The sequence below is a fragment of the Henckelia pumila genome, chromosome 3 (assembly GCF_033568475.1).
Source record: "Henckelia pumila isolate YLH828 chromosome 3, ASM3356847v2, whole genome shotgun sequence".
NCBI lineage: Eukaryota > Viridiplantae > Streptophyta > Magnoliopsida > Lamiales > Gesneriaceae > Henckelia > Henckelia pumila.
In genome coordinates this window covers 60,805,753-60,826,976 of record NC_133122.1, presented here as the reverse complement: position 1 = coordinate 60,826,976, position 21,224 = coordinate 60,805,753, and the positions used below count along the sequence as shown (strand labels likewise).

General features: G+C 34.8%; 4 protein-coding genes across 8 annotated transcripts; 1 reads left to right on the top strand and 3 right to left on the bottom strand.

The window, feature by feature from the left end:
* Positions 1 to 454: 454 nt before the first annotated feature.
* LOC140893276 (probable glutamyl endopeptidase, chloroplastic) lies at positions 455 to 9,039 on the bottom strand. 3 transcript variants are annotated; one of them, XR_012153084.1, is made up of 15 exons: positions 8,385 to 9,039; positions 7,380 to 7,596; positions 7,003 to 7,113; positions 6,097 to 6,142; positions 5,852 to 5,961; positions 5,273 to 5,776; positions 4,881 to 5,009; positions 4,012 to 4,311; positions 3,474 to 3,932; positions 3,278 to 3,343; positions 2,663 to 2,723; positions 2,424 to 2,573; positions 2,195 to 2,332; positions 1,641 to 1,958; positions 455 to 594 (listed from the first exon to the last, which is right to left on the bottom strand). XR_012153084.1 is itself a non-coding variant. In XM_073302340.1 (14 exons), the coding sequence occupies exons 1-14, from the start codon at positions 8,620 to 8,622 to the stop codon at positions 1,704 to 1,706; spliced, it is 2,784 nt and encodes a 927-aa protein (XP_073158441.1). In that variant the 5' UTR covers positions 8,623 to 9,039; the 3' UTR covers positions 622 to 1,703. The 3 variants fall into 3 exon arrangements, 2 of the variants coding, with proteins under 2 accessions (XP_073158441.1, XP_073158442.1); XM_073302340.1 differs by lacking the exon at positions 455 to 594 and having other exon boundaries at positions 622 to 1,958; XM_073302341.1 differs by lacking the exon at positions 455 to 594 and having other exon boundaries at positions 623 to 1,958; positions 7,380 to 7,593.
* A 139-nt stretch (positions 9,040 to 9,178) lies between these two features.
* Positions 9,179 to 9,838, top strand: LOC140893278 (calvin cycle protein CP12-2, chloroplastic-like). Its single transcript, XM_073302343.1, has one exon. It carries the CDS (start codon positions 9,304 to 9,306, stop codon positions 9,703 to 9,705), a length of 402 nt encoding a protein of 133 aa, XP_073158444.1. The 5' UTR covers positions 9,179 to 9,303; the 3' UTR covers positions 9,706 to 9,838.
* A 351-nt stretch (positions 9,839 to 10,189) lies between these two features.
* On the bottom strand, positions 10,190 to 11,515 carry LOC140893277 (bZIP transcription factor 53-like). The gene is made up of 2 exons (XM_073302342.1): positions 11,459 to 11,515; positions 10,190 to 11,243 (listed from the first exon to the last, which is right to left on the bottom strand). The coding sequence occupies exon 2, from the start codon at positions 10,869 to 10,871 to the stop codon at positions 10,461 to 10,463; it is 411 nt and encodes a 136-aa protein (XP_073158443.1). The 5' UTR covers positions 10,872 to 11,243; positions 11,459 to 11,515; the 3' UTR covers positions 10,190 to 10,460.
* A 2,828-nt stretch (positions 11,516 to 14,343) lies between these two features.
* LOC140892490 (histidine kinase CKI1-like) lies at positions 14,344 to 19,251 on the bottom strand. Of its 3 annotated transcripts, none has more exons than XM_073301409.1 (9): positions 19,138 to 19,251; positions 18,314 to 18,423; positions 17,985 to 18,224; positions 17,189 to 17,869; positions 16,719 to 17,106; positions 16,047 to 16,624; positions 15,450 to 15,951; positions 14,767 to 15,386; positions 14,344 to 14,591 (listed from the first exon to the last, which is right to left on the bottom strand). In XM_073301409.1, exons 2-9 carry the CDS (start codon positions 18,365 to 18,367, stop codon positions 14,379 to 14,381), a joined length of 3,276 nt encoding a protein of 1,091 aa, XP_073157510.1. In that variant the 5' UTR covers positions 18,368 to 18,423; positions 19,138 to 19,251; the 3' UTR covers positions 14,344 to 14,378. The 3 variants fall into 3 exon arrangements, with proteins under 3 accessions (XP_073157510.1, XP_073157511.1, XP_073157509.1); XM_073301410.1 differs by having other exon boundaries at positions 14,767 to 15,951; positions 17,189 to 17,451; positions 17,521 to 17,869; XM_073301408.1 differs by having other exon boundaries at positions 14,767 to 15,951.
* Positions 19,252 to 21,224: the final 1,973 nt, after the last annotated feature.

Sequence of the window (21,224 nt, the reverse complement as noted above, 5' to 3'; positions counted from 1 at the left end):
TTTATTTCTTTATTTCATAAATTTTGCATTCGTACAATAATTCAAATTATAGATCCTTCTGTAATCCATGTTTTTCAAAATGTTATTACTATAATATTAATATTTTGTTTTCTCATTCTCCAAACCAAATGATATCATAATATCTTAGAATAAAAAAGATAAGATTTCTTCGTGTCTTTTAGAGAAATATTTCAAAAGTATCATAGACAAATCATTTTGTTGATCAATTAAATTTTTATTTTACTAATAAAAAATGGAGACAGAGACTAATTGACTGATATTATTGAGATGCAAAAAACAAATAAAAACACAAATAGCGAACATATTGAAGCACAACAAATTAACCACAAACAGTGAAGTGTCACCATTGATAATTGCGTAAAATATGATGCCTAAATGACAACAAAGTCTTGTTTTAACAAAAAATATGAACTATTAAATGATAAATCAAGGCCACACGTTCAAAAGATGCCAATTGAATACATATTTTGCATCAAATAGTTTAAAACTCAATTATTTGGTACACACGGGGTCATGTAACACGACACGATTTCGGTCTTGATACACTCGTATACACTTCTAGAATGTAAAAATCTGCCACGCAAAACATAAGCAATATGAAAACCTAGAATTACGTGGGTTCACATGTCCATTTGGACCTATTTGGACGATTGTTTTTCAAATTTATATATATATATATATACTTTTGATAGGTGGGAATTCGGTTTTCGAATTCGACATATTGTCCTTTAGACGTTGGTATCATTAGTAAAAGATACTCGTAAAATCTATTTGGACAATTCCAATTTGATTTATGTCGAAATTGTCGATTTTGATTTTGATATTTTTGCAAATCAAGATACGAATCCACATCATGTTCTAACCTTAACCGAAAGTCGTCCTATTTTTTTTTTATATATATAATTTTAAACACTTCTTATTGGTTTAAAATAAAACAATCGATACTACAGGAATTTAGGGAAACTTTTTTGCTAGTATGAGATAAAAATTAATATCAATGATATTAATAATATAATGGACATCCCAAGTTCACGACTCATAAACATGCATATTTAATTTTTTTGTTTTTCCATTAATTAGGGGAGACTATCTGGTAATTGACGTGTAACACTAGTGTGACCATAAATTGTTATTTTAGATAATATATCTTGGAGTTAAATCAATAATGTATAATAAAAGCAAACTTAAATATAAATTAATAATTTATAGGAAGAATTTTTTAGTTAGAATAATTTTTTGATTATTGCTGTTTTTGGTTTCTTTATTGTGCAATAATTGTTTTGAGGACAACATTAGTTATAATTAATTAATTGTTGTAACAGAGGTATTTAAGGGTACTTAACTTTACAAATTTGATACCATAAGACCAAAATATCACTATCATCCTCTCAATCCTCAACCTTTAAAATTGTGTAGAATGTTTCATAAAACAACTAATTCTGCAAACTTCATTTTTCTTTTCCTTTCTTTTTTAATATTTATACGGTTATGGTTTCAGTTAGAGTTTAAACAGTTTGAAAGTATCGAGGGTGAAAAAAGCAATGAGGACAGACAATGAACTGAAGCAGGATGAACTATTTTCCATCATGAATTAAAAGATGTGTGAATCACGTTCTTACCATGTTAAAGATCTGGTTGCTGCGCGTGATCTTTCGATTTGAGGATCTGAGCTACTGCTCGCGCTATGGAACTCTTCCAGCTACACTGACAGCTTTTCCTCCAGCATCTGTGATGCTGCTAGCATTTTCTTCAGACCCCTTTTGATCTTCACTTGCTTCTGATGAACTAGCCACACAATATTTTTGCAGCCATCTGTCCATTTCCCAAAGGACATGCATCACACTCTCTCTTGCTGCATAATCATGGCTCTCAAAGGGAAGGATAACAAGGCGACAAAGCGCACCATGGCCTTTCAAAGCGTTAAAGAACCGTTCTGACTGCATTATTTTGAACGACAATTTAATACTTAGGACACTGTTTTTAGACTGATACAATATATGATGAGGACTGAAATAGAGGGACAGATATTAAGAACGTAATGCTAAAAAATGATGCATTAAACTTTTTTATAGGTATGTATGAGAAATGAGAGAGAACAAGACACAAACATTTTTCCGGTTGAAGATGAAGTTTTTAGATGTACGACACATGCAGCAAATACACATGATTCTACCTGCATTGTCAAGGTCCCTGGATTGTTGTCTTCCTCTCCGTGGATTAGCAGAATAGGCTTTTTAATTTTATTTGCCGACATGAATGGACTCATATTAACATAGGTAGAAATGGCATCCCACAGTGTTCTATCCTCACTCTGCAAAAGGAAAGCGAGGAGCTTAAAGCAACATAACAAATGATAATGACAATGCCGAAAGGAGCCTAGTTAACCTAATTGGAAGCACCACCTGAAAACCAAATGGCGTAAGGGTTCTGTTATATGCTCCAGAACGAGCAATTCCACAGCAGAAAAGATGGGGTGCGTGAGCGAGGAGATTTGACGTCATGAAAGCCCCATAGGAGTGACCTCCAACAGCGATTTTGTCAGGGCGAGCCACCTAGGTAAAAACCAATGGAAACATTCATTTTCCTTTCGAAATTGTTACATTAATATTAATTAATAACTGTATAAAAGTACAAAACATACGCCCCGGCGAATAACTTCCTCAACTGCAGCCTCTGCACTCGCAACAAGTTGCTCAACATAGCTGACAAAAATAAAAAAATCGGAACATGCATTACATTCCATTACCACAAACATGAAATCGAAAAAATGTCTCATCCATGAAATAAGAACTGACATAATAGAGATTAACCGGGAATAGAGTAGTGCCAAGAAAGTTGAGGGCAAATTCCCCTTAATTCATTTATATATTTATGGCTCAAAAACTTTTTGGAGAGGAAAAGCGAAAAAATATACAGCAGATGTTGAATGGATTGAGCAACTGTGATTAAAAATTATTCCAGTACCCAAGTTCACAGAGCACGGCGCTTAATTGCATGAAACCAAGTGTCAGTACTTAGTATCATAACATAGAGAGCTAATTGATCAAGCAAACATAAGATCAAATTCACCCACCATATCTCAATTCAGGTACATAAATAAGAAAACTGGACTTCATGAGAAATAATACAGAGAAAAAAAAAGGGGACACAATGAAAATGTCATTTTTCTTAAGAAGCCCGAATTGGACTTATTGATAGACTTTTGACAGATTGCTTGTTTGACTTCATGAACTCGATAACCTAAAAACACCATTACCTGTCATTTGCTTCTTCATTACCCTCACCAATGATGGGAATTGTTGGCCCTGATAAGATAGCAAACCTGAAGATTCTAAATGTATCATAAATATGCCAAAGTATAGTACTATTAGGATGATAAATGGAGCAAGAGGCAAGCAAATTGACAAGAAACAAAGATAATATTTAAAGCAAAAAAGAGGAAAGAAGTATGCCTTCTTGCTAGCCAAAGTAGGGGAGAAGTTGAACCAATGCCAGCAAACTCATTTGGGGAACCACGTACTTGTCCAGCTGCATCTTTACTTTTGAACTCTCCAGGGTAAGACCACATTAAACACGGAAGCGGCCCATCTATTGAAGGATCATAATCTGATGGTAGATAGAGAGTAGCAGTAAGTTGAACCCCATCCTTCCTCTCATACCTAATCATCTCTTTTTTTAACGAAGACAGTTGAGGGTATGGATGAGGGAAATTAGTAATCTGATATGCTTTCTTTCCTGGCCAACTCAGTATGTAATATTGGGTGTTTTCAGTCTTAGATTCTTTAGAAGTTAATACCTTTAACTGATTAACACATATTTCCCCTTCATTATGATCACACATCAGCGCAACTACACTCTCATAATACTTTTCCTTGTCGCTTTCCCATATTCTCTCTTTAGTGCCTGTATTTCTGCAAATACTTGTGTCAGATCCCAGATTGTATCAATGTGAAATATATGGGGGTCTAGCAAAAGAAACATCAAACCTACATGTCAAACAAATCCAAAAATGGAATATCCCCCTGTGGAGAAGCACCAATTCCATTCAATAAGACACAAGTGCCTTCGCCACCTTCTTTCTTAATCTTTGCAATCACATAAGTGCCGGTAGGAGTTCGCCGCAACATGGGAGAACCAGGATCTGAGTAAACATCTTCAAAAGACCGATCAAAAAGTATGCGCGGATTCACGCTCTCGGAACCAGGTGAAATAATCCATGTTCGTGTTTTCCGTGTTTTATACCAAGATTCATAAACTAATGCAACGGAATCATCACACCAAGAGATCCCTCTATGAAAACAGAAAATAAAAAAGAAATTAGAAATATCAAACAAGGGTGGGAATTAAGGGCAACGGCAATTTAAGGAAAAAAATGGCAACACAATATTTATTAACTACCACCCATATATAGGCCCCGCAAATAAAACAAACCAAATAGCATACTTGAATTTTAGATATGCAGTGAAATATTAATTCAGTGCAACATAAGAATAGACTGGAATACAGTCATTGGCTATAGTCAATTTGAATAATCCAGCACAGAAATTCTGACTTCCACAATTGATAGATATAAGTTTGATTTAATAATTATAATTAATAAGTAAATGAAAGAGTGAAAATAACAATCTAAATCAGATTATAAGCATTTCAAATAACAGGATATACCACGAAAAAATATGCAGGAAAATCATCCAGATGTAAGGTAAAAGAAATGGTTAAAAACTGACATCCGAATGCAAGCCTCATTTTACAGGGAAAATGATAGAAAAATGCAGCCTCAGAAATGGCAGGATTTAAACATTCACAGATAGCAGGGGTTATGAACCGATGAGTAAGGAAAGGGCAGTTTGCAATCGTACCCATAGCGAAAATCAAGTTTATGCAAAACCACTGGCTTCTTATTTTCAAGTGGCTCAGCAGGTTCTGTGTAAATTATATCACGAGGAGAGACTTCTATCTTCGCATCACCACCATCCTGTGTTTCAACCCTGTTCATTATCCAGTAACAAAACATCAAATCCGATTTCACACCAACTGCGTAAAATCAATGTCAATCACGGTGATCATTATAATTGATTGGACATGTTCACGATATCTATGAATTATGGATTATGTGTGCGCATGTGTGTAAAAAAACAAACAAACAACTTCTGATCATTGAAAATTTCAGGAGAGCAACCAGAAAAATTCTTGGAATGCAACCACAATCTTTCCCATCGGAGAGCAGATTAAGGAAAATTTTCATGCATACCAGACAAGAGAAGATTCCTTGTCTTCTCTCCAATTGATTGAGCGCTTTCCTCTTCGGACACTATTATGGGTTATTGGAATATCCTCAGCAAGAGGTAAATCACAGAGTTCTCTCAGAAAATTTCCATCTGCTCCCCATAGATCAACCTTTATGGGAAATCTGCCACATGGGACAAGAAAAGAGAATGGTTTGTGAATGGAACTAATTAAAATATACTTTCCATCTGGAGATGGATCCATTGACGTGTAAATAGCTGGCGCTCCAACTTCTTTCACTGTTCCATCCAGAGATACCAGAACAAGTTGTGAAGTTGCGTAATACTCAAACAAATCTTCATCATATTCATCTTTTAGAAGATCCTGATATGTTCTGGATTGAATGGTATTCTTTTGCTCATTAGACTGGATCTTAGGGCTTGAAGGAACCAAAGGCCTCTTTGGGGGTTCTCCACGAGATAAAGGGATTGTGCAAACCAATAAAGTTGAGTCATTCACCCACACAAAACTGCGAAGAACAAATAACAGATACTTAGGAAGTGGTAGATACATTTATTGATGTGTGTAGTTAACGGACGCATACTTGTCAAATACTGCATTCAGAAAGATATCTGGTGCATGGAAAAGGTGTCTAGATTTTCCAGTTACGACATCGGCCACCCATAGGCTTAGCATGCTACTGCTGCCATCTTCCTGTTTAAGGATTACTTAAAGAAGGTAACAGAAATTTGAAGAAAAGGAGAAGTCATGAAAAACTATTCGGATACGTGCATATCAACGTTGTTCGAGTGCCCTAGGCCACATTAATCCACCAGGAGGAAAAAATACCTCATCAGTTCGTACACTGAAGGCCAGACAGCTACCATCATTTGACCTTTTTCAATAAAAAAAATATATGTCAATGAAGCCAACAAAACATAAACAACAAGATGACCATTGTGAATGTCGCAAGCATTCTTCAGTGCATTACCAAATGCAAATCTATAAAAAGAACAGAGGATCAAAACAATCTCAAAAGAGAAGTAAAACAAGCGAAGCATGAGTACACCAATTATTTCAGTCGATTGCCTGGATCATAATGAAGCAATAAGCAGGTCCGTGTAAGTGAGAGCTAAATACGAAAAACAACCACCACCCATATTCTGTATTACTCAATCCAATTCAGATATCGAGTAGAATATTGAAAAAGATTGTACATACTCCTTTAAACAACCCAAATATCATCACACTTGAATTCTTATCCATTATGATGATGATACATGCATGTTCTCAATTTTTTCTTTCAACATTGGTGCATGAATAATGGATGATGGATCTGCTTTGGATAATATACCAATAACAGAATCTACATGTATATTTTAAGGTGAGACAAGAAGCTTGTGTCATCATACTCCATGTCATTCAAGAAGCTCAGAAACAGGACAACTTGTCTAATCGTTTTATTTATGAATGTCTGATCGCAATGAAATATAACCTGAGCTTGAGATTCTAGTTTTAGATGCTAAAATATCCGTCTCTTTGATGACAGAATTATAATTTGGCCTATATTTTTGGCAAAAGAAGTAGCTGATAAACGACGACATTGCGCCACAGGTGTTAGAAAAGGGATTCACCGACTAGTCAACAGAATAGAAAACTGATTTCTTTTGCAGGATAACCAAAAGAAACAGGGCAAGGATTTCAAAAGAAAATAAATATTTGAAAATATAAAAGTAAAAAAATTATTTGGCTGACCAGGTAACAAAATTGAGTTTAGCACCACTTGGAAATCCATATATCTCTTTTTCTGGGCCCAAAGTGCCATCGTCCATGATCTGGTGGATTCCAATACCAGTATAGAATGACCTGAAAACGAATGTCTTAATGATATTTGTTGGAACTGATATGAAAATGTAAAAAAGATTTAGCAATGCCTGAATGTACTCCTACAGTTATTCATGAAAGAATAAACTAATAAATATGCGGTAAGGTCAAGCAACAATTACGATTGTCAAAAATGCATATGGATAAATAAACATAGATATCTAGATTGGGAGGGTTTGACTGGTCATTATTGTGTATTAATAATAAAAGACATGGGGATTAACAGCAGGGAAAAACACATTACTCACATTCGACTCCGTGAATTAGATTTTCCATCAATCCTGACACCAGCTAGCTTCAACTCTGGTCTTGCCAATTCTGCTAAAGGAGGCAAAGATCTCCTCTTAAGGAATAGTATTTTGTCCCTGAGAGGTGAGAATGATAGCATCGGAAGGGGTGGGGAATCAACAATATCTCTAATCTCTGGTGGAGGAAGGCAATATCCATTGCCCAATGATGAATCTGCTAGAAGGGTGAATGGAGAAATTAAAGATAGTCCAACTCTCACAAACAGCAAATAGGTTACGGTGATGCATAGTAATCATAGACATCATATCCATACATAGACATGAATAATTTTGAGAAAGAGATCATAACAGAAGGTCAGGAAAAAAGTGCAATACAGAAATTGAAGTGAAGCATGCGCACCACTCCAAAAAAAAAAAACTACTAATCTTCAAGTTAACAAAAACTGTAGATTCTTTTTTGATGATTCATTCATGCAATTATATTTCCTAAAACTGCAACAAATAAATGTGGCTCACAACGACGAAGGACATATTTTCTGAAATAAAAGGGGCGATATGTTTCAAATGGACATAGTGCCAACAGTTCAAAAACAAACCAGAGATAAATCCACTGTTCCCAAAGGATGTAGAAAAGCAGAATTACGTGCTCAGCAATATAGTAAGATATTATTTGCGTAATCGTGTGGAATTACCTTTGATTGACACACATGATACAGTGACTCACTAATCCACTAACAATGCAAGTTTCCAAAACCGGAAGTGCATACTTCCAAAGAAGGATAGTCCAGAAAGACAAATTCGATTGCAGAAGAATCAAACATCAACAATCATTTGCAAATTTCCTTACTACTCATATAAATAAAATAGGAAGAAACGCCTTAGACCAAACAAACAAGATCGGCGGAAAGAGCTAATCTGAGCCAAGCAGTAAAAAACTAAAACGAGCAAATTCTCAATCACTTCAGCAGAAACAAACAACAGACAAACACAAAATGAATCCGAAACCTTCAAAATCAGTGGCTGCGGAGGAGCAAGGAGCGGCACCGTTTGAACCACGACCATTCTCTGCGGCATTGAAGGGGACGAGATTTTGAGATCTCAAAGGTCTAGCTCTGATACCAGAGGGATGAGCTTGGATCAATGAGAAAGGCGGAACAATGAAGTGCTTGGGAGAGAGAGAATGCGGAGTGGAGGAGAGAAGAAATGGTTTGGGAAAATGGTGGTAGACTCTGTAAAGGTGCATGTTGATGTTATTTCCAATGGACAAGCAGAAGCAGACTATTGCGTTGCGGAAAGAAAAAAGGCGCTGCTCTGTTATCCTTTCGGATTCTGTTTTCGGGCGGGGCAATGGCTTGCTTCTTGTTGGAAATTGGAATAGCGTGCCTGCCAGTGCCTACACACACGTGTGGGGGGTGTATAGAGAAGTAAAAAATAATATTTTTTTTTACAAGTGGAGTGAAAAATAGACATGTTAAATTTATTAGTTTCATCGATAACTTTAATGAATACATGAGAAATAGATTGGACCATTCATTTGTTAGGTTTGAAACGATATGCGAGTAATTTAGACTCGTCCTAGTCACATAGGAACTTTTCAAAATATCAATGCGATTCGAGTAAACTCGACCCAATTGGGACTCATTGTGATCCGTAAAAGTGTGGGAGACTCGTGTAACTCCCGTGAAAATATGAGGTGCTGATAGAATCCAACGGTGATAGAGACGCTAAAGAAAGTATCTGCTGATATTTCTATGCAGCATATATCTTTTGAACAGCCCATGACTGGCGGAGAGAAGGGATAAGATATTAGCGTCCGCAAATCAATACACGCCCTACTAGTATATCTTCTTGTGCTTAAGAGAAAGAAGCCATTTTCTTTTCAAGATTCCAGCCATCGTGCACTTCGAATCTTCAAAATCTTGGAATGGCAGCTGCTGTTGTTGGAGTCAGCTTCGCATCCCCAAGAGTCTTTGCCCAGTTAACAAGCTCCTCAAAAGCCGATAATTCTGCCAAGTTCTCATTCACAAACACCCCATGGAGGAGGTGCAACACCGGCTTTGGACATGGCAGGATGGTGTCAATCCTCCCCGTGGCGGTGGTGCCTGATAAGCTGTCGGATAAAGTGGAGGAGAGCATCAAGAATGCGCAGGAAACCTGCTCCGATGACCCGGTTGGTGGGGAGTGCGCGGCGGCGTGGGACGAGGTGGAGGAGCTGAGCGCGGCGGCTAGCCATGCAAGGGACAGGAGTAAGGAGAACTCCGATCCGTTGGAGAATTTCTGCAAGGACAATCCAGAGACTGAGGAGTGCCGCACTTACGACAACTGAGATAGGATTACGGATATGATTGTGTGCCTTTTCATGTATAATAATTACTTCAGATTGTTTGGGTGGAACAAGTATGTTACAGCATCTTATGGTGATTAAAGAACTGGAAAATGCAATACTTACGTTATAATTCCCTTTCATTTGCATGCTGGTAAAGTTTTTCGCAGACGGTGAAGTTCGTTACTTCCATATAACAGTGTTGATGGTAAGTTTTTTCATTTTTGGTAAAAGAACGTAGCGTAACTAATGGTGCAAATTAGGATTCGCTTTCTTGGGAAGAACCGAGCGGAAATCTTACATAACCTTTTACAACCTTCTATATTACAAGTGGAAATAACCTAAAAATGAAATATGAACTGCATATATATGACTGATCTTAAAGAAGAGATTTTACGCAGCAATTTCATCTTCTAACTTTTGGCAATGATAACAAACCTGATTCACCCGTAAAATGATCCAGATGACGAACAAATTAAGATACTAATTCACATCAATCAAGAACAATATGACATTGCCACAATAGAACCATTCAGGACAAAACATTAGAGATCATAACTAACCCGAAGGCAAACTTAACATAACTAAAAGCTTAAGACTTCATACCATTACTACGAGTCTACGACACACTTGTTACCTGATCACACACTTCCAACCCGACATAACAATAAATACATATAAAACAGTAACTACCAGAAGCGAAACACAAACACATAATCATCAGAGCTCTTGAATTCGGTGACTGCTTCCACCATCATTTAGTACTGGAACATATCAGCTGGGATGGGTTGAACCGGGCAAGGCAGCTGCCAAGGCTCTAGAAACGTGTCAGGAACATCCTGAATATCGAATGCCAGACCGCTGACCTCGGATGCGATGTGAATGACAGAATTGAGCGATCTGAGGCGGTCAGTCAGCTCTGAAACCTGAGCCCTGAGCACGTTATTACCGGAAGCAAAGTTGAGGTAGAGCTGCGAGGCATCATCGATCATCTGACTAAGTTTCTTGTTCTCCTCCTTCATCTGCCTTTCTTGAGCAAGCAGCTCATCCAAGTGCTGCTGCTTCTTCATACGAGACCTGCGGGCAGATTCACGGTTTGATAACTTACGCTTCCTTTTCCTTTCTTCAGGGTCCGAACCTGAGCTAGTAGGCTGCTGTTTTGAGGCCATTTCTCAAGAACAAATTCAGAGTCGATTGGAATTTACGGTGGATAATTTACAAAAAAGGGCGAGGGCTTATCCTAGATCGAATTGAAGGGTTGGATAGCTAAACGATTATTGGCTAAATCGATTAAATCAATTTAACGGAAGGAACAATTCATGAAATAGAATAGAACCAGTAGAGAAACACAACGGAGAACGAGTGGAGTATCCTAATTCGACGCATAAGGACGACGAGAGTCATAAAAATTCACAGAGAAAAAGGTACAGAATCATAGAATAAGAGATCCAAACTTCAGCCCCCAAAATCAACGATTACGTAAACGGTATACAAAACCTAGATCTGTATTCAACTGAATTAATTCGAACAATCCAACCAATCTGCAGATGAAAAGAAAAAAGACATCATGTTACGCGGTCCATTAACAAATCGCCACAAAATTAAGCGAATCACAAACAACAAATTCACAATCGATCATAAAATTGACGAAGAAATCAAATCAAAACAAAACAACAGAAAAAACGGCACATTGAATAAAAATAATTACAGAATAAACAAAATGAAGGAAAACGAAAGGAAAGACGGGATAGCGTACCTTACAGAGAGGTTCCAAAATTTGCCGAAAGAAGGTATAAGCATATGCGGGGGAGGTCATTTATAGAGGATATCCACTGGAAATTATGTCAATTTTTAATTTTTTTTTATAAAAAACATAAAAAAATATTATAGAATTTTGAGTTTTTTAACGCGTATTATATCTTTTCTTTCGCAAAGTCTCTTCTCGATTATAAAATAATAATTATTGAAACCTAAAAAAAAAATCGGTTTAGAGTAAACAGGTATTTTGTGTAAATATATATACAACTTTCAATGACCAATTTATATGCTTACAATTGAATTTACAACTATGATTTTTTTCCTAATAAATTACATAACACTATCGCATAAAATAAGGAAATTAAAAAATTGTCTCGTTCAATAAGAGTTTCATATTAAACCTATTTTAAATATATTGATTTTAAATAAGAGTTTTTTTATTTTTTAAAGTGATGTTACATATACATCAATATTTATATTTACATATCTATTTATATCGTAAAAATTTAACACACAAATATCATAATATATTAAATACAAAATTTCGTAATATAATAGCAAAATACCATTATTATATATAATAAATATATCACAAAATATATAACCTATATATTTGTATTATTATTTTGTATATTTTAAAAATAAAGAAATAGATCGTGAATTATACGATACCTCTTTTTTGCATTAAATTAAGATATCTTTGGGTTGGTGGAACAGGCGGTGGCGGTGTGTTATAGGGCGTGAAAATAGAGGAAAACAGCTAAGCAAATAAAGAATCTATCAAGGGGTAATAGGAGAATATTCCAAGATTAGCTGGTCTTTGTTAATTACTTGTTTATTAATTAAGTTTCTCAGAAATTACAGGAATTAATCGAAATAATAATAGTAATAACATTAGAAAATGAAAAGCATGACGCAAGGGATTGCGAGTGGAATGAAAATGATCGGTCTTTATTGACTTTTACAAAAGGTAGCTTTTTCTCTGAGTGTTTTTGTTTTTACTTTTTCAGAAAATATTTTTTTTTCATGTATTTTAATTTCATAAAAGTTAAATATTTAATAAATAGTTAAAGTTAGACATGAAAATATGGATTTATTTGAGATAAGTGTCACTTGCATGTTTAACATCGAATTTAAATATCATATAGCAATTACTTTAAAATTAATAGTATTTTTAGAATTTTTACTTGGAATGGCAGATAAAAATCCCGAAAATAAGATGCTACCCCAAAACATATATCTAATGATATATATTTATCAATATATACGTGATATTCATATTTTTTTTAATTGACTCACGTACGAAGATAAATATTTTTTTAGATGCATCTTTAAAGTATTATTCTAAAAGTATAAGTGAATTTTTTTCTATAAACCAGTGGTTTTGGTTTTTCTTAACTTATACTCTTAAATTAAAATTGAAAATTTGACGGAAAAAAATAAAAAAGCATCCCATACAAAAAAATAAAAAATAAAAAATAGGCGTGTGAAAAATATACTATCCAGTATTATCAAAAGTACCGTCGATGACCCACAACCTTGATTTTTACAAAAGTGATGCCTATGTGTATTGCCACGTTAATTATTAATTAACTACCTAGGTAGCTAGACGTGTATATGTGTGTGTGTGTGAATTGGATTAAAAATTAAAAAATTAAAATTAAAACAATGTAGTCTATACCCTATGTCCCTATGTTTAATTCGGTATCTAGATCAACAGAATAAAGGATAAAAAGAATAAAAAGTGGAGGTGCTACTTGCCAACGAAGTAACAATGATACAAGAATGAATTGTTGATGATGGTCAATGAAGATGAAGACGTTGAGATAAATATTGAAAATGTAAGAGAATTTTATGATAAATTATTTATATAAGATAACATTTTGCTATCGATCATGTTCAATAGTTGTTAGTTAATTTTTTTTTATATAAAGTTAAGATGGTCCAATAGTTAAAATTCATCATATCACATTAATGCATTATTACACACATTTCAATTCTCAATTTCTATGAAATCAATACATCATTAAAAAAAATATCGATGATATGTAACTCATCTAACATTAAAATCCCAAATATATGTAAAAATTTCGAATTCATGTCTAATTGTAATAAAACTCCCCTCCCGCCTCCCCAAACTAAAAACCCAAACTAAAAAAAATGTACAACATAGAAAAGTATAGACACAATATGGCCTGCCTACACCAAGTATATTAAAAAAACGTAGGTAAATTAGGTCGCAGCAATATAGTTCCTTTCGATAACATGTGTTAACCAATTAAGTTTGGTTTGGAATCTTCGTTGGCAATCAGTAGTATGCGTCTGCATCGACATGACAATTTGGTGGATTCGAAAATAAATTTTTTTTTCCTTAAAAAAAATTAAAAATCTACCTCTAAACAAAATAATAGATAATTTTAAAATCTAGAAGATTATTTTGATAAATTTACGCCGGGAAGAACTGAATGTAACGAAATTGATATTAGTTGAAATACATCCTTCGAAATTTTACCAAAATCAAATTATTTCATCCAAATACAATGTGTTTAATTAATGGAATTCGTCGTACAAACTCATCAGTACCTTTAGACGGAAGAAGGCAATCGAGTTACGTTCGATGCATTAGTTGAATTGAAGTTTCTTGTGCTATACATGTGCTTATATTATATACATATTTCAAAAGTTGCACACTCACTCAAAATCAAATTGCAAACTTTCTCTTTGCAATGTAGCTGTGATTATGCACATTTAAATAATCTATCATATAATTTCAACATAACATATGAGTAATATATCAATGATAGATCTAATATCCCATGATTTGACACGTCAACAATATATAATTAATTATGCCTATGTGTAAAAATACGAACCGTTAGATGCATGATTTGAATATTACACATGTGCTAGGATCTCATCTACCGTTCAAAAATGAACTTAGAAACAACTTTCATAAGATTTTGTTTGTTGAGTGGCTTGGTTAAAAGATCATCCACTCCAGCCTCAATCATCATATCTATCTCTTCTCCCCGAACGTGGGCTGTTAACGCAATAATGGGGATGCGAACTCCGTAAAATCCCTCTTCTTGTCTTATTCTCCTTGTTGCTTCAATCCCATTCATTATAGGCATCTGTTAAAAGGGAAACAAAAACAAAAACCTTCAAAACTCTACACAAAATATAAGTAATGTTTTAAACTAAAGAATGAGAAGATTGCATCTTCCGTTATCTATGTCTACCTCCGATTTTGGTCTACTATGTTGTCATAATTGAAGTGAGAATCAACAAGTTTTTAGTTATACGCACCTCGCAATCCATTAGTATACAATCAAAAGGTTTAAGATTCTTAGAAGCTCTGGTGATTGTTTCATCCTTGAGACCTTTGCAAACAAGCTCCAAAGCTTCTTCTCCATTTCTACATGAAGAAGTGACTGCACCAAGCTGTAAAGCCACAGATGTGGCTATCCTAAGTCCCACAGGGTCATCTTCTGCCACCAAGATTTTCTTCCCATTCAGAGGCTTGATTTTGTCTGTCTCTTGCACTTTGATTTCCTCGACCTGTCGAATTCCGACATCATCTTCAGAAGATTGTTCTTTCACACCCTTCTTGGTGACGTTCATAGTGCTCCCAGATGGGCCTGCCACCCCGAGAGAATCGATATCTTCGGCATTGTGAGTTGTTTCTCCTTTTCTAGGAAGTGGCATGCCGCGAAGCTCGGGTAGAAGACTAATGGTTTGATGCAAACGGGATCCATGGAAAGGCTTGGACATGACTATATCAGATTGAGGCAGAGCATGCTCTCCAAGGCCCTGGATATTCGAGCTTTCCGAGCCCGGTTTGTCGAGCCAAACGACCCTACTGCAACAACCATTGTTTAAGTCTTTTCTGAATTCGGCTATAGCTCTGCTGATCTCTCGAAAAGGTCCTGCACCAGTGTCGATCACTATAAAAACGAAACTAACCGAACTACCAGTCGAACAAGGCTTACTGTGAAAGTGTACAGCATTGTCTGTGCCATCCAAAGCACTGAGTGGCACTTCCTTTAACGATTTTGTACTGGATGCACGAGACATATGGTCGTCGCTCCTTGAATTTACGTCGGATTTAGCGGAAGAGCTGTACTGACAGAGTCTGAGCTTTCGCTTGATCTTCTTTAGAGTTGGAGAAAGTTGGTGATATTGCTTCATGTTATGCACTTTTATGCCTTGCCTCTCCATGTAATTCTGCAAAATGCCACTTCTTTTAGCACTCTGGAGCAAGAGTATGACTTGGGATACTTCGGATTTCGGGCTTTGTGTCCGGATGATGGATCCGGAACGTCGAAAAGAATCACTTGAAATGTAAACACCATGAGCCTCAACATCTACTTCTCCTGCATTGGTTGAAATATCTGTACTGCATAGGCTGAAAAATGTGTTAAATCTGAAGCAAGTTCCCTTCTCACCAACTTCTTTATCCATAATTTCTATCTCTCCGCCCATTAAACGAACCTGCATTCGAAAAATGTATAGAGCTTAAAGAATATATATGTTAAAGTAACTAGTTAAAGCCACACAGCAGCAGTAGATCACAGTAGATAGCCTACCAGGGATTGAACAATGCCGAGTCCTAAACCGGTGCCTTCTGTCCCGAATGACGTCTCTTTGAGCTGAACATAGTTTTCAAATACAGATTTTTGTTGCTCTTTTGGAATCCCTTTTCCCGTGTCGTTCACCTCGAATACAAATTCCATGCCATTGGGATCCAGCTGAATACTTTTAACGACTCCTGATTCGCTATACGCTCTATCAACCTGGAAAAACAAGCATGATAAGCATCTCACCAAGCCGTAGCTCTTGTTAGAATCAAGAATGTCCGTCTCAAGACTCGATTTTCTTGCCCAAGCGCGAACCACCACATGCCCTTCTGAAGTAAACTTTACTGCATTACTCAGTAAGTTGCATAAAATCTGCTTTAGTTTCACTCGGTCCCCTCTCACACGGGAAGATTTAATGATAGAACCATCATAAGGATCCAATATTATGTCCACCCCTTTCTTCATACCAACAGGATGAAACAAATCAACTACATCTTCTAGCAACTGGCCTATGTCAAATTCTTCCTCCTCAAGTTGCATTTTACCGGCATCTATCTTCGTCGTGTCAAGGATCGTGTTCAATATGCCTGAAAGTGACAAATAGTTTAACAAGAAGTAAAAAATGATGCTACTGATATATATAGTAACAACAACAATATGCAAAATCCAAGAAAAACGAACCTAGAAGATCTTTGCTACAACCTTCCATTTGAAGTAAATTAGTATGCAACTCTGGCCCTGAAGGATCTCGTTTAGGGACTATGTTTTGGGACATTTCAATCAATCCCGTGATGCCTGCTAAAGAAGCCCGAATATCATGGCTCGCACTAGCAAAAGCTAGACTTTTGCTCATGCTCTTTCTTTCTGCCTGTCGAGTCGCTTCCATATGTTTTATCAATGCACCACAGAGATTCATTTCTCTTCTTGCTGCTACAACGATCAAATACACAAAAGTGCATATGGTAATTATCATACAACCGATGAATATCAACAGAAGTATAAATGCCGACATGATGTTATTATGAATGAAGGCTGACAAATGACTATATGGTAGAGCCAAAACATACACCTGAAAAAGAAACAGATTTAAGAGTGGAAACTTATGAACTATAAAAAAATGAGCATATATGATCATGAGAATAAATTCATACCAGTTGGAGTCCAGCAATTTCAACCGATGAACAACTTATCGCATATTTCCTACCCCAAATCCTTAACACATAATCTGTTACTGTCCCTATATCAGAGTGGCATGTTATATTTCCTACTGTGCCTACTCGATCACCATCAGGGCCTAATAAGTCAAACGAGGCTCGATTATCAATCAAGATCATTCGAGTGTTTGGAATTCCCTCATTGAGCATAATCCCATCTTTTGTGGCTAAAATCAAGCTTCCATTGTGAAAGCAAACACCTGCGGTGAAGAAATGAATCAGTGATCTCACCGAATACCCAAATGTGATGGCTCCTGTTCGATCCATACCGGCATTAACAAGCAACATTAAATCTTGAGAATCAGCCCAGTCAGTCTCTACTGAGGCATGAACATTTGAATTGTTCAATGCACTTTGAAACCAGATTGTGTTAATTACATGAGATGGAGGAAACTTAATGGCTTCTCCATATAGTTCCCCTGTGGCATTTGCTGGCTGCGTGTACCAAGTGATGTCTTTTGAAGCGTTTCTGGTCGAAGCAAAAGTATAATTCGAGTACAACGCAAAAGGCCGACCACCTTTCACATAGTAGCCAAAGAATAAGCCATCCAATCCAATGTATGCTACTTCAGAAATGAATGGTACTGTTGATATAGCTAGAAATAATGTACGAGCCACCTACATTATCAAAATAATCACTTTTATCTTTTTGACAAAACGCGCGCGAGCACACACATACAATAACCAAAAACTTACCAACTACTGAATATATACATAGATACATGTATATTACCTTAGATTGGATATGGGAGAAAGTTCGAAGTTCATTCTCATCCAAGGATGAACTCAAGAAGTGTGCCAAACTAATGGCGGATACATTAATCGGAGAAAATAATGAACTTGCTCTCTTAGTACTAGAAAACAATTCTTGATTGATGTTGTAAACAATCGAATTCACTTCATTTTCGATCCTTCTAACGCGATTAATCCACAAGGGAATCAACAATCCCGCTAGAGATAGCACAACAAACATCTGCATTTAAGCAAATTAATTTAAACCTGTTGAATTATATAGAAGAATTTATACATGTTTATTACATAAATTAATTTTTAAAGACATACCAGGAAAACCAGACAAGAAACTGGCCTCAACACTATGCATGAGGCCGGCTTCATCTTATTAATTCTTGATTGCTCTGTCACTATAAACCAATGAACCTGAAGTTAATTTCCTGCATGTACATTCATTAAATAGAATTACTAAGCATTTGATGTGAATATAAATTTAAAGGATGAGAATATTGTATTGAGAAATCAGTATACATCTGTAAGATATATTCAATATTATTAGTCATCTGCTCATGATATCACTTATTTGTTTTCATGATAATTTTTTTTTTCTTTTTCAAAATTTATCAAGAAAGCACAAAGATTAATTGACACCCAAAAGTGGCAATGGCTGCGAGGCTATGTTCTCGTGTGCGAATTTGTGCATGTGCGCGCAAGCGTGCGCATGTATATATAATGAAAATTCAAAAATAGTAAACCTAATGACTGATAACAGGAAAATAACCCGATTGTTTTATGATTTCCTTTTGGAAAAAAAAATTCCTTCAAATAAAAAATTCTATTTTGATTGAAATTTTACATGCTTACCACCATTGAAAAACTTGTGCAAGTCTCAAAAGTCAAAAGAATCGAGCTAGAAGAACTGTTCCACCAAGAAAATTAAATCCTAAGCATCCAAACATTGAAACACATAACTAAGTTGAACTAATGAGAAACAAGATTCACCAAAAGGATATCAGACCATTTTGCAGGATTTTTCATGACATTAATGTTTTCAAGACAATGAAACAAGGATCTTGATCATCTAAATGTATATGTTCTAAACGTGAGTTTGGCTTAGAACAGAAATATATATTCAACACAGTGAACGTGTAAACCTGCGAGTATGTGCTGTTATTTTGTTGGAGAAATCCTTGTACTTCGATATTAGGTATCCCACGATGATCCTTCTGAGTATTGCATCTAATAACTACAAATAAAATAATATCATAATTATGAGCAAATTAACAAGGAAGAATTGGACGAAGAGGGAGTAAATTAATGACATAAAAATCTCTCTGATTTATAATTTGCCATAATAGTTATGTGTTCAAATAGTATTAAAGAGGGAGGAGAGAGATATTAATTGATTGGAAGTTGAGATTTAATAGGGCATTATTTATGTTGAAAATTATTTAATTTTTTTTTTTTGAGAGGCAAAATTATTGAAAGTCGATTCAAGGCTTTGAACATCATTGTACAAATATCATTGTAGCAAATCATAAAACTACTGCTTCCTTGATGAGTATGTTTTATGGAACAAAAAATAATTAAGAAAGAGGCGTTTGATGAACACGAATTTATATCAAAGTTAGGGTTTTGTGAGAAATTTGTGTAAATGCTTTGCATTATATAATTGAGAAAATCATTTATGAATTATGAGATTGAATTCCTTGATCTTTTTAATTTAGAAACATATGGTAGCTATTTTAGTAATCAATTTTATTCCTTTTAATAAGGAAAACTTGTGGTTTTCATTAGGTATGTTTTGCGATTTTGATAATATATGTATGTATCTTTCGATTTTTCACAATTTTAGTCTTTAATTTCGTCGGCGCCACATCCTTGGAAAAAGGATCGAATTGGGAGAGGGAAGAAACAAATAAGACGGACTGAAATTTGACAATATTCAATAATTATATTTTTTTCATATCTAGAAATATGTAAAAATCGTGGAAAATATTTAATTTATTAATTGTACACACAAATAAATACATGCACACACAAAGAGATTGTTTTTTCGCTCCAATTTGAGAACTAACCTTTGGTTTTTATTCTGTCACGAAATGCAGCGTGATTCTTGAATTTCTGCAGTGACCTGATTTGTACAAGTTCAATGTTCTTGCATGATTTAATAAGAGTATGAAGTTGGAAAATTAAAATCACACCTAGGGGCAAGCAATCCCATTTGGAGTTTATACATGTGTAAATAAATGTAAATATAAATTCTTAAAAATTGAGTTCAAATTTCCTCAAGTGTGGTTTTAGGCCATCTATATTGTGCTCACAATTGTAAACACATGGATATGGGCCCCAAAAAATGTATATGATAAGCATGTGGTGTAAATAAAGATGTATCCATAATCCATCAATTAGTAATAATTAACTATCTATACTATATTATTAAACTGATCCCTTTGTATTAACTAACTTCGGTATATCAAATATGACATAAAAATTTGTTTACAATTTTATCCTTCATAATATTTGTTATCCATACTACATAGATTATAACTGAATGACATTTGTTTACCATGAATTTGAAATCTAAGCTTCTAAACTTTCCTACATATTCAAAGGTTATTTTGCAAATATGTTTTTTTTAAAGAAAGGTCACATATCAAAAAAAAATGTTGTTATTATGTTCCGTTTGTACATGTACTTTAAAAATGTTTTTAGTGTAGTTTTCATATTTCTCGATATTTGTTAGATTTTATCTTCAACTTTCATCTACTGCATTTCAAAATTCAAAAAATCTCAATTAACAATCGTATCTAATCCACAAGTATAATATCCTAATAAAATAACATATATTTTTTGTACACAAAAATTATCAAACACAATCGTGTAACTAGTTTGTTATTAATTAGTTCTCTCTTTTGTTGACTATTTCAAGCGCCTAACGTTCAAATTTTAAATTCTATTTGTTTTACATTAATTAAATGTGTCAAAAATTAAGTATAAGAAAATAATTCTCGACGAGACATGATCAACGTGTTTTACTTAATAATAAATAATAATTTAATTGTTTCAAGATTTATAAACATCATTAATAATTTCTTCTATTTTGTAGACAAATGCTAATATATAATATATTATTGGATGCAAACTATATTAAAAAATAATTGTGAGTTATGGTGATCAAACATATATTAGCATGAATATATAAATTTTAGCAAGATATACAAAAAAAAATTTGGAACTG

Coding starts and splice junctions, on each gene's coding strand:
- LOC140893276 (XM_073302340.1), bottom strand. CDS start 8,622: ATGCACCTTTACAGAGTCTACCACCATTTTCCCAAACCATTTCTTCTC. Junction 4,312..4,880: donor AAACTTGATTTTCGCTATGG/GTACGATTGCAA, acceptor CTGTTTTCATAG/AGGGATCTCTTGGTGTGATG. Junction 1,959..2,194: donor CAGGGACCTTGACAATGCAG/GTAGAATCATGT, acceptor AAAATAATGCAG/TCAGAACGGTTCTTTAACGC.
- LOC140893278 (XM_073302343.1), top strand. CDS start 9,304: ATGGCAGCTGCTGTTGTTGGAGTCAGCTTCGCATCCCCAAGAGTCTTT.
- LOC140893277 (XM_073302342.1), bottom strand. CDS start 10,871: ATGGCCTCAAAACAGCAGCCTACTAGCTCAGGTTCGGACCCTGAAGAA.
- LOC140892490 (XM_073301408.1), bottom strand. CDS start 18,367: ATGAAGCCGGCCTCATGCATAGTGTTGAGGCCAGTTTCTTGTCTGGTT. Junction 17,870..17,984: donor TCTCCCATATCCAATCTAAG/GTAATATACATG, acceptor TTGATAATGTAG/GTGGCTCGTACATTATTTCT. Junction 15,952..16,046: donor TCGGCATTGTTCAATCCCTG/GTAGGCTATCTA, acceptor TTTCGAATGCAG/GTTCGTTTAATGGGCGGAGA.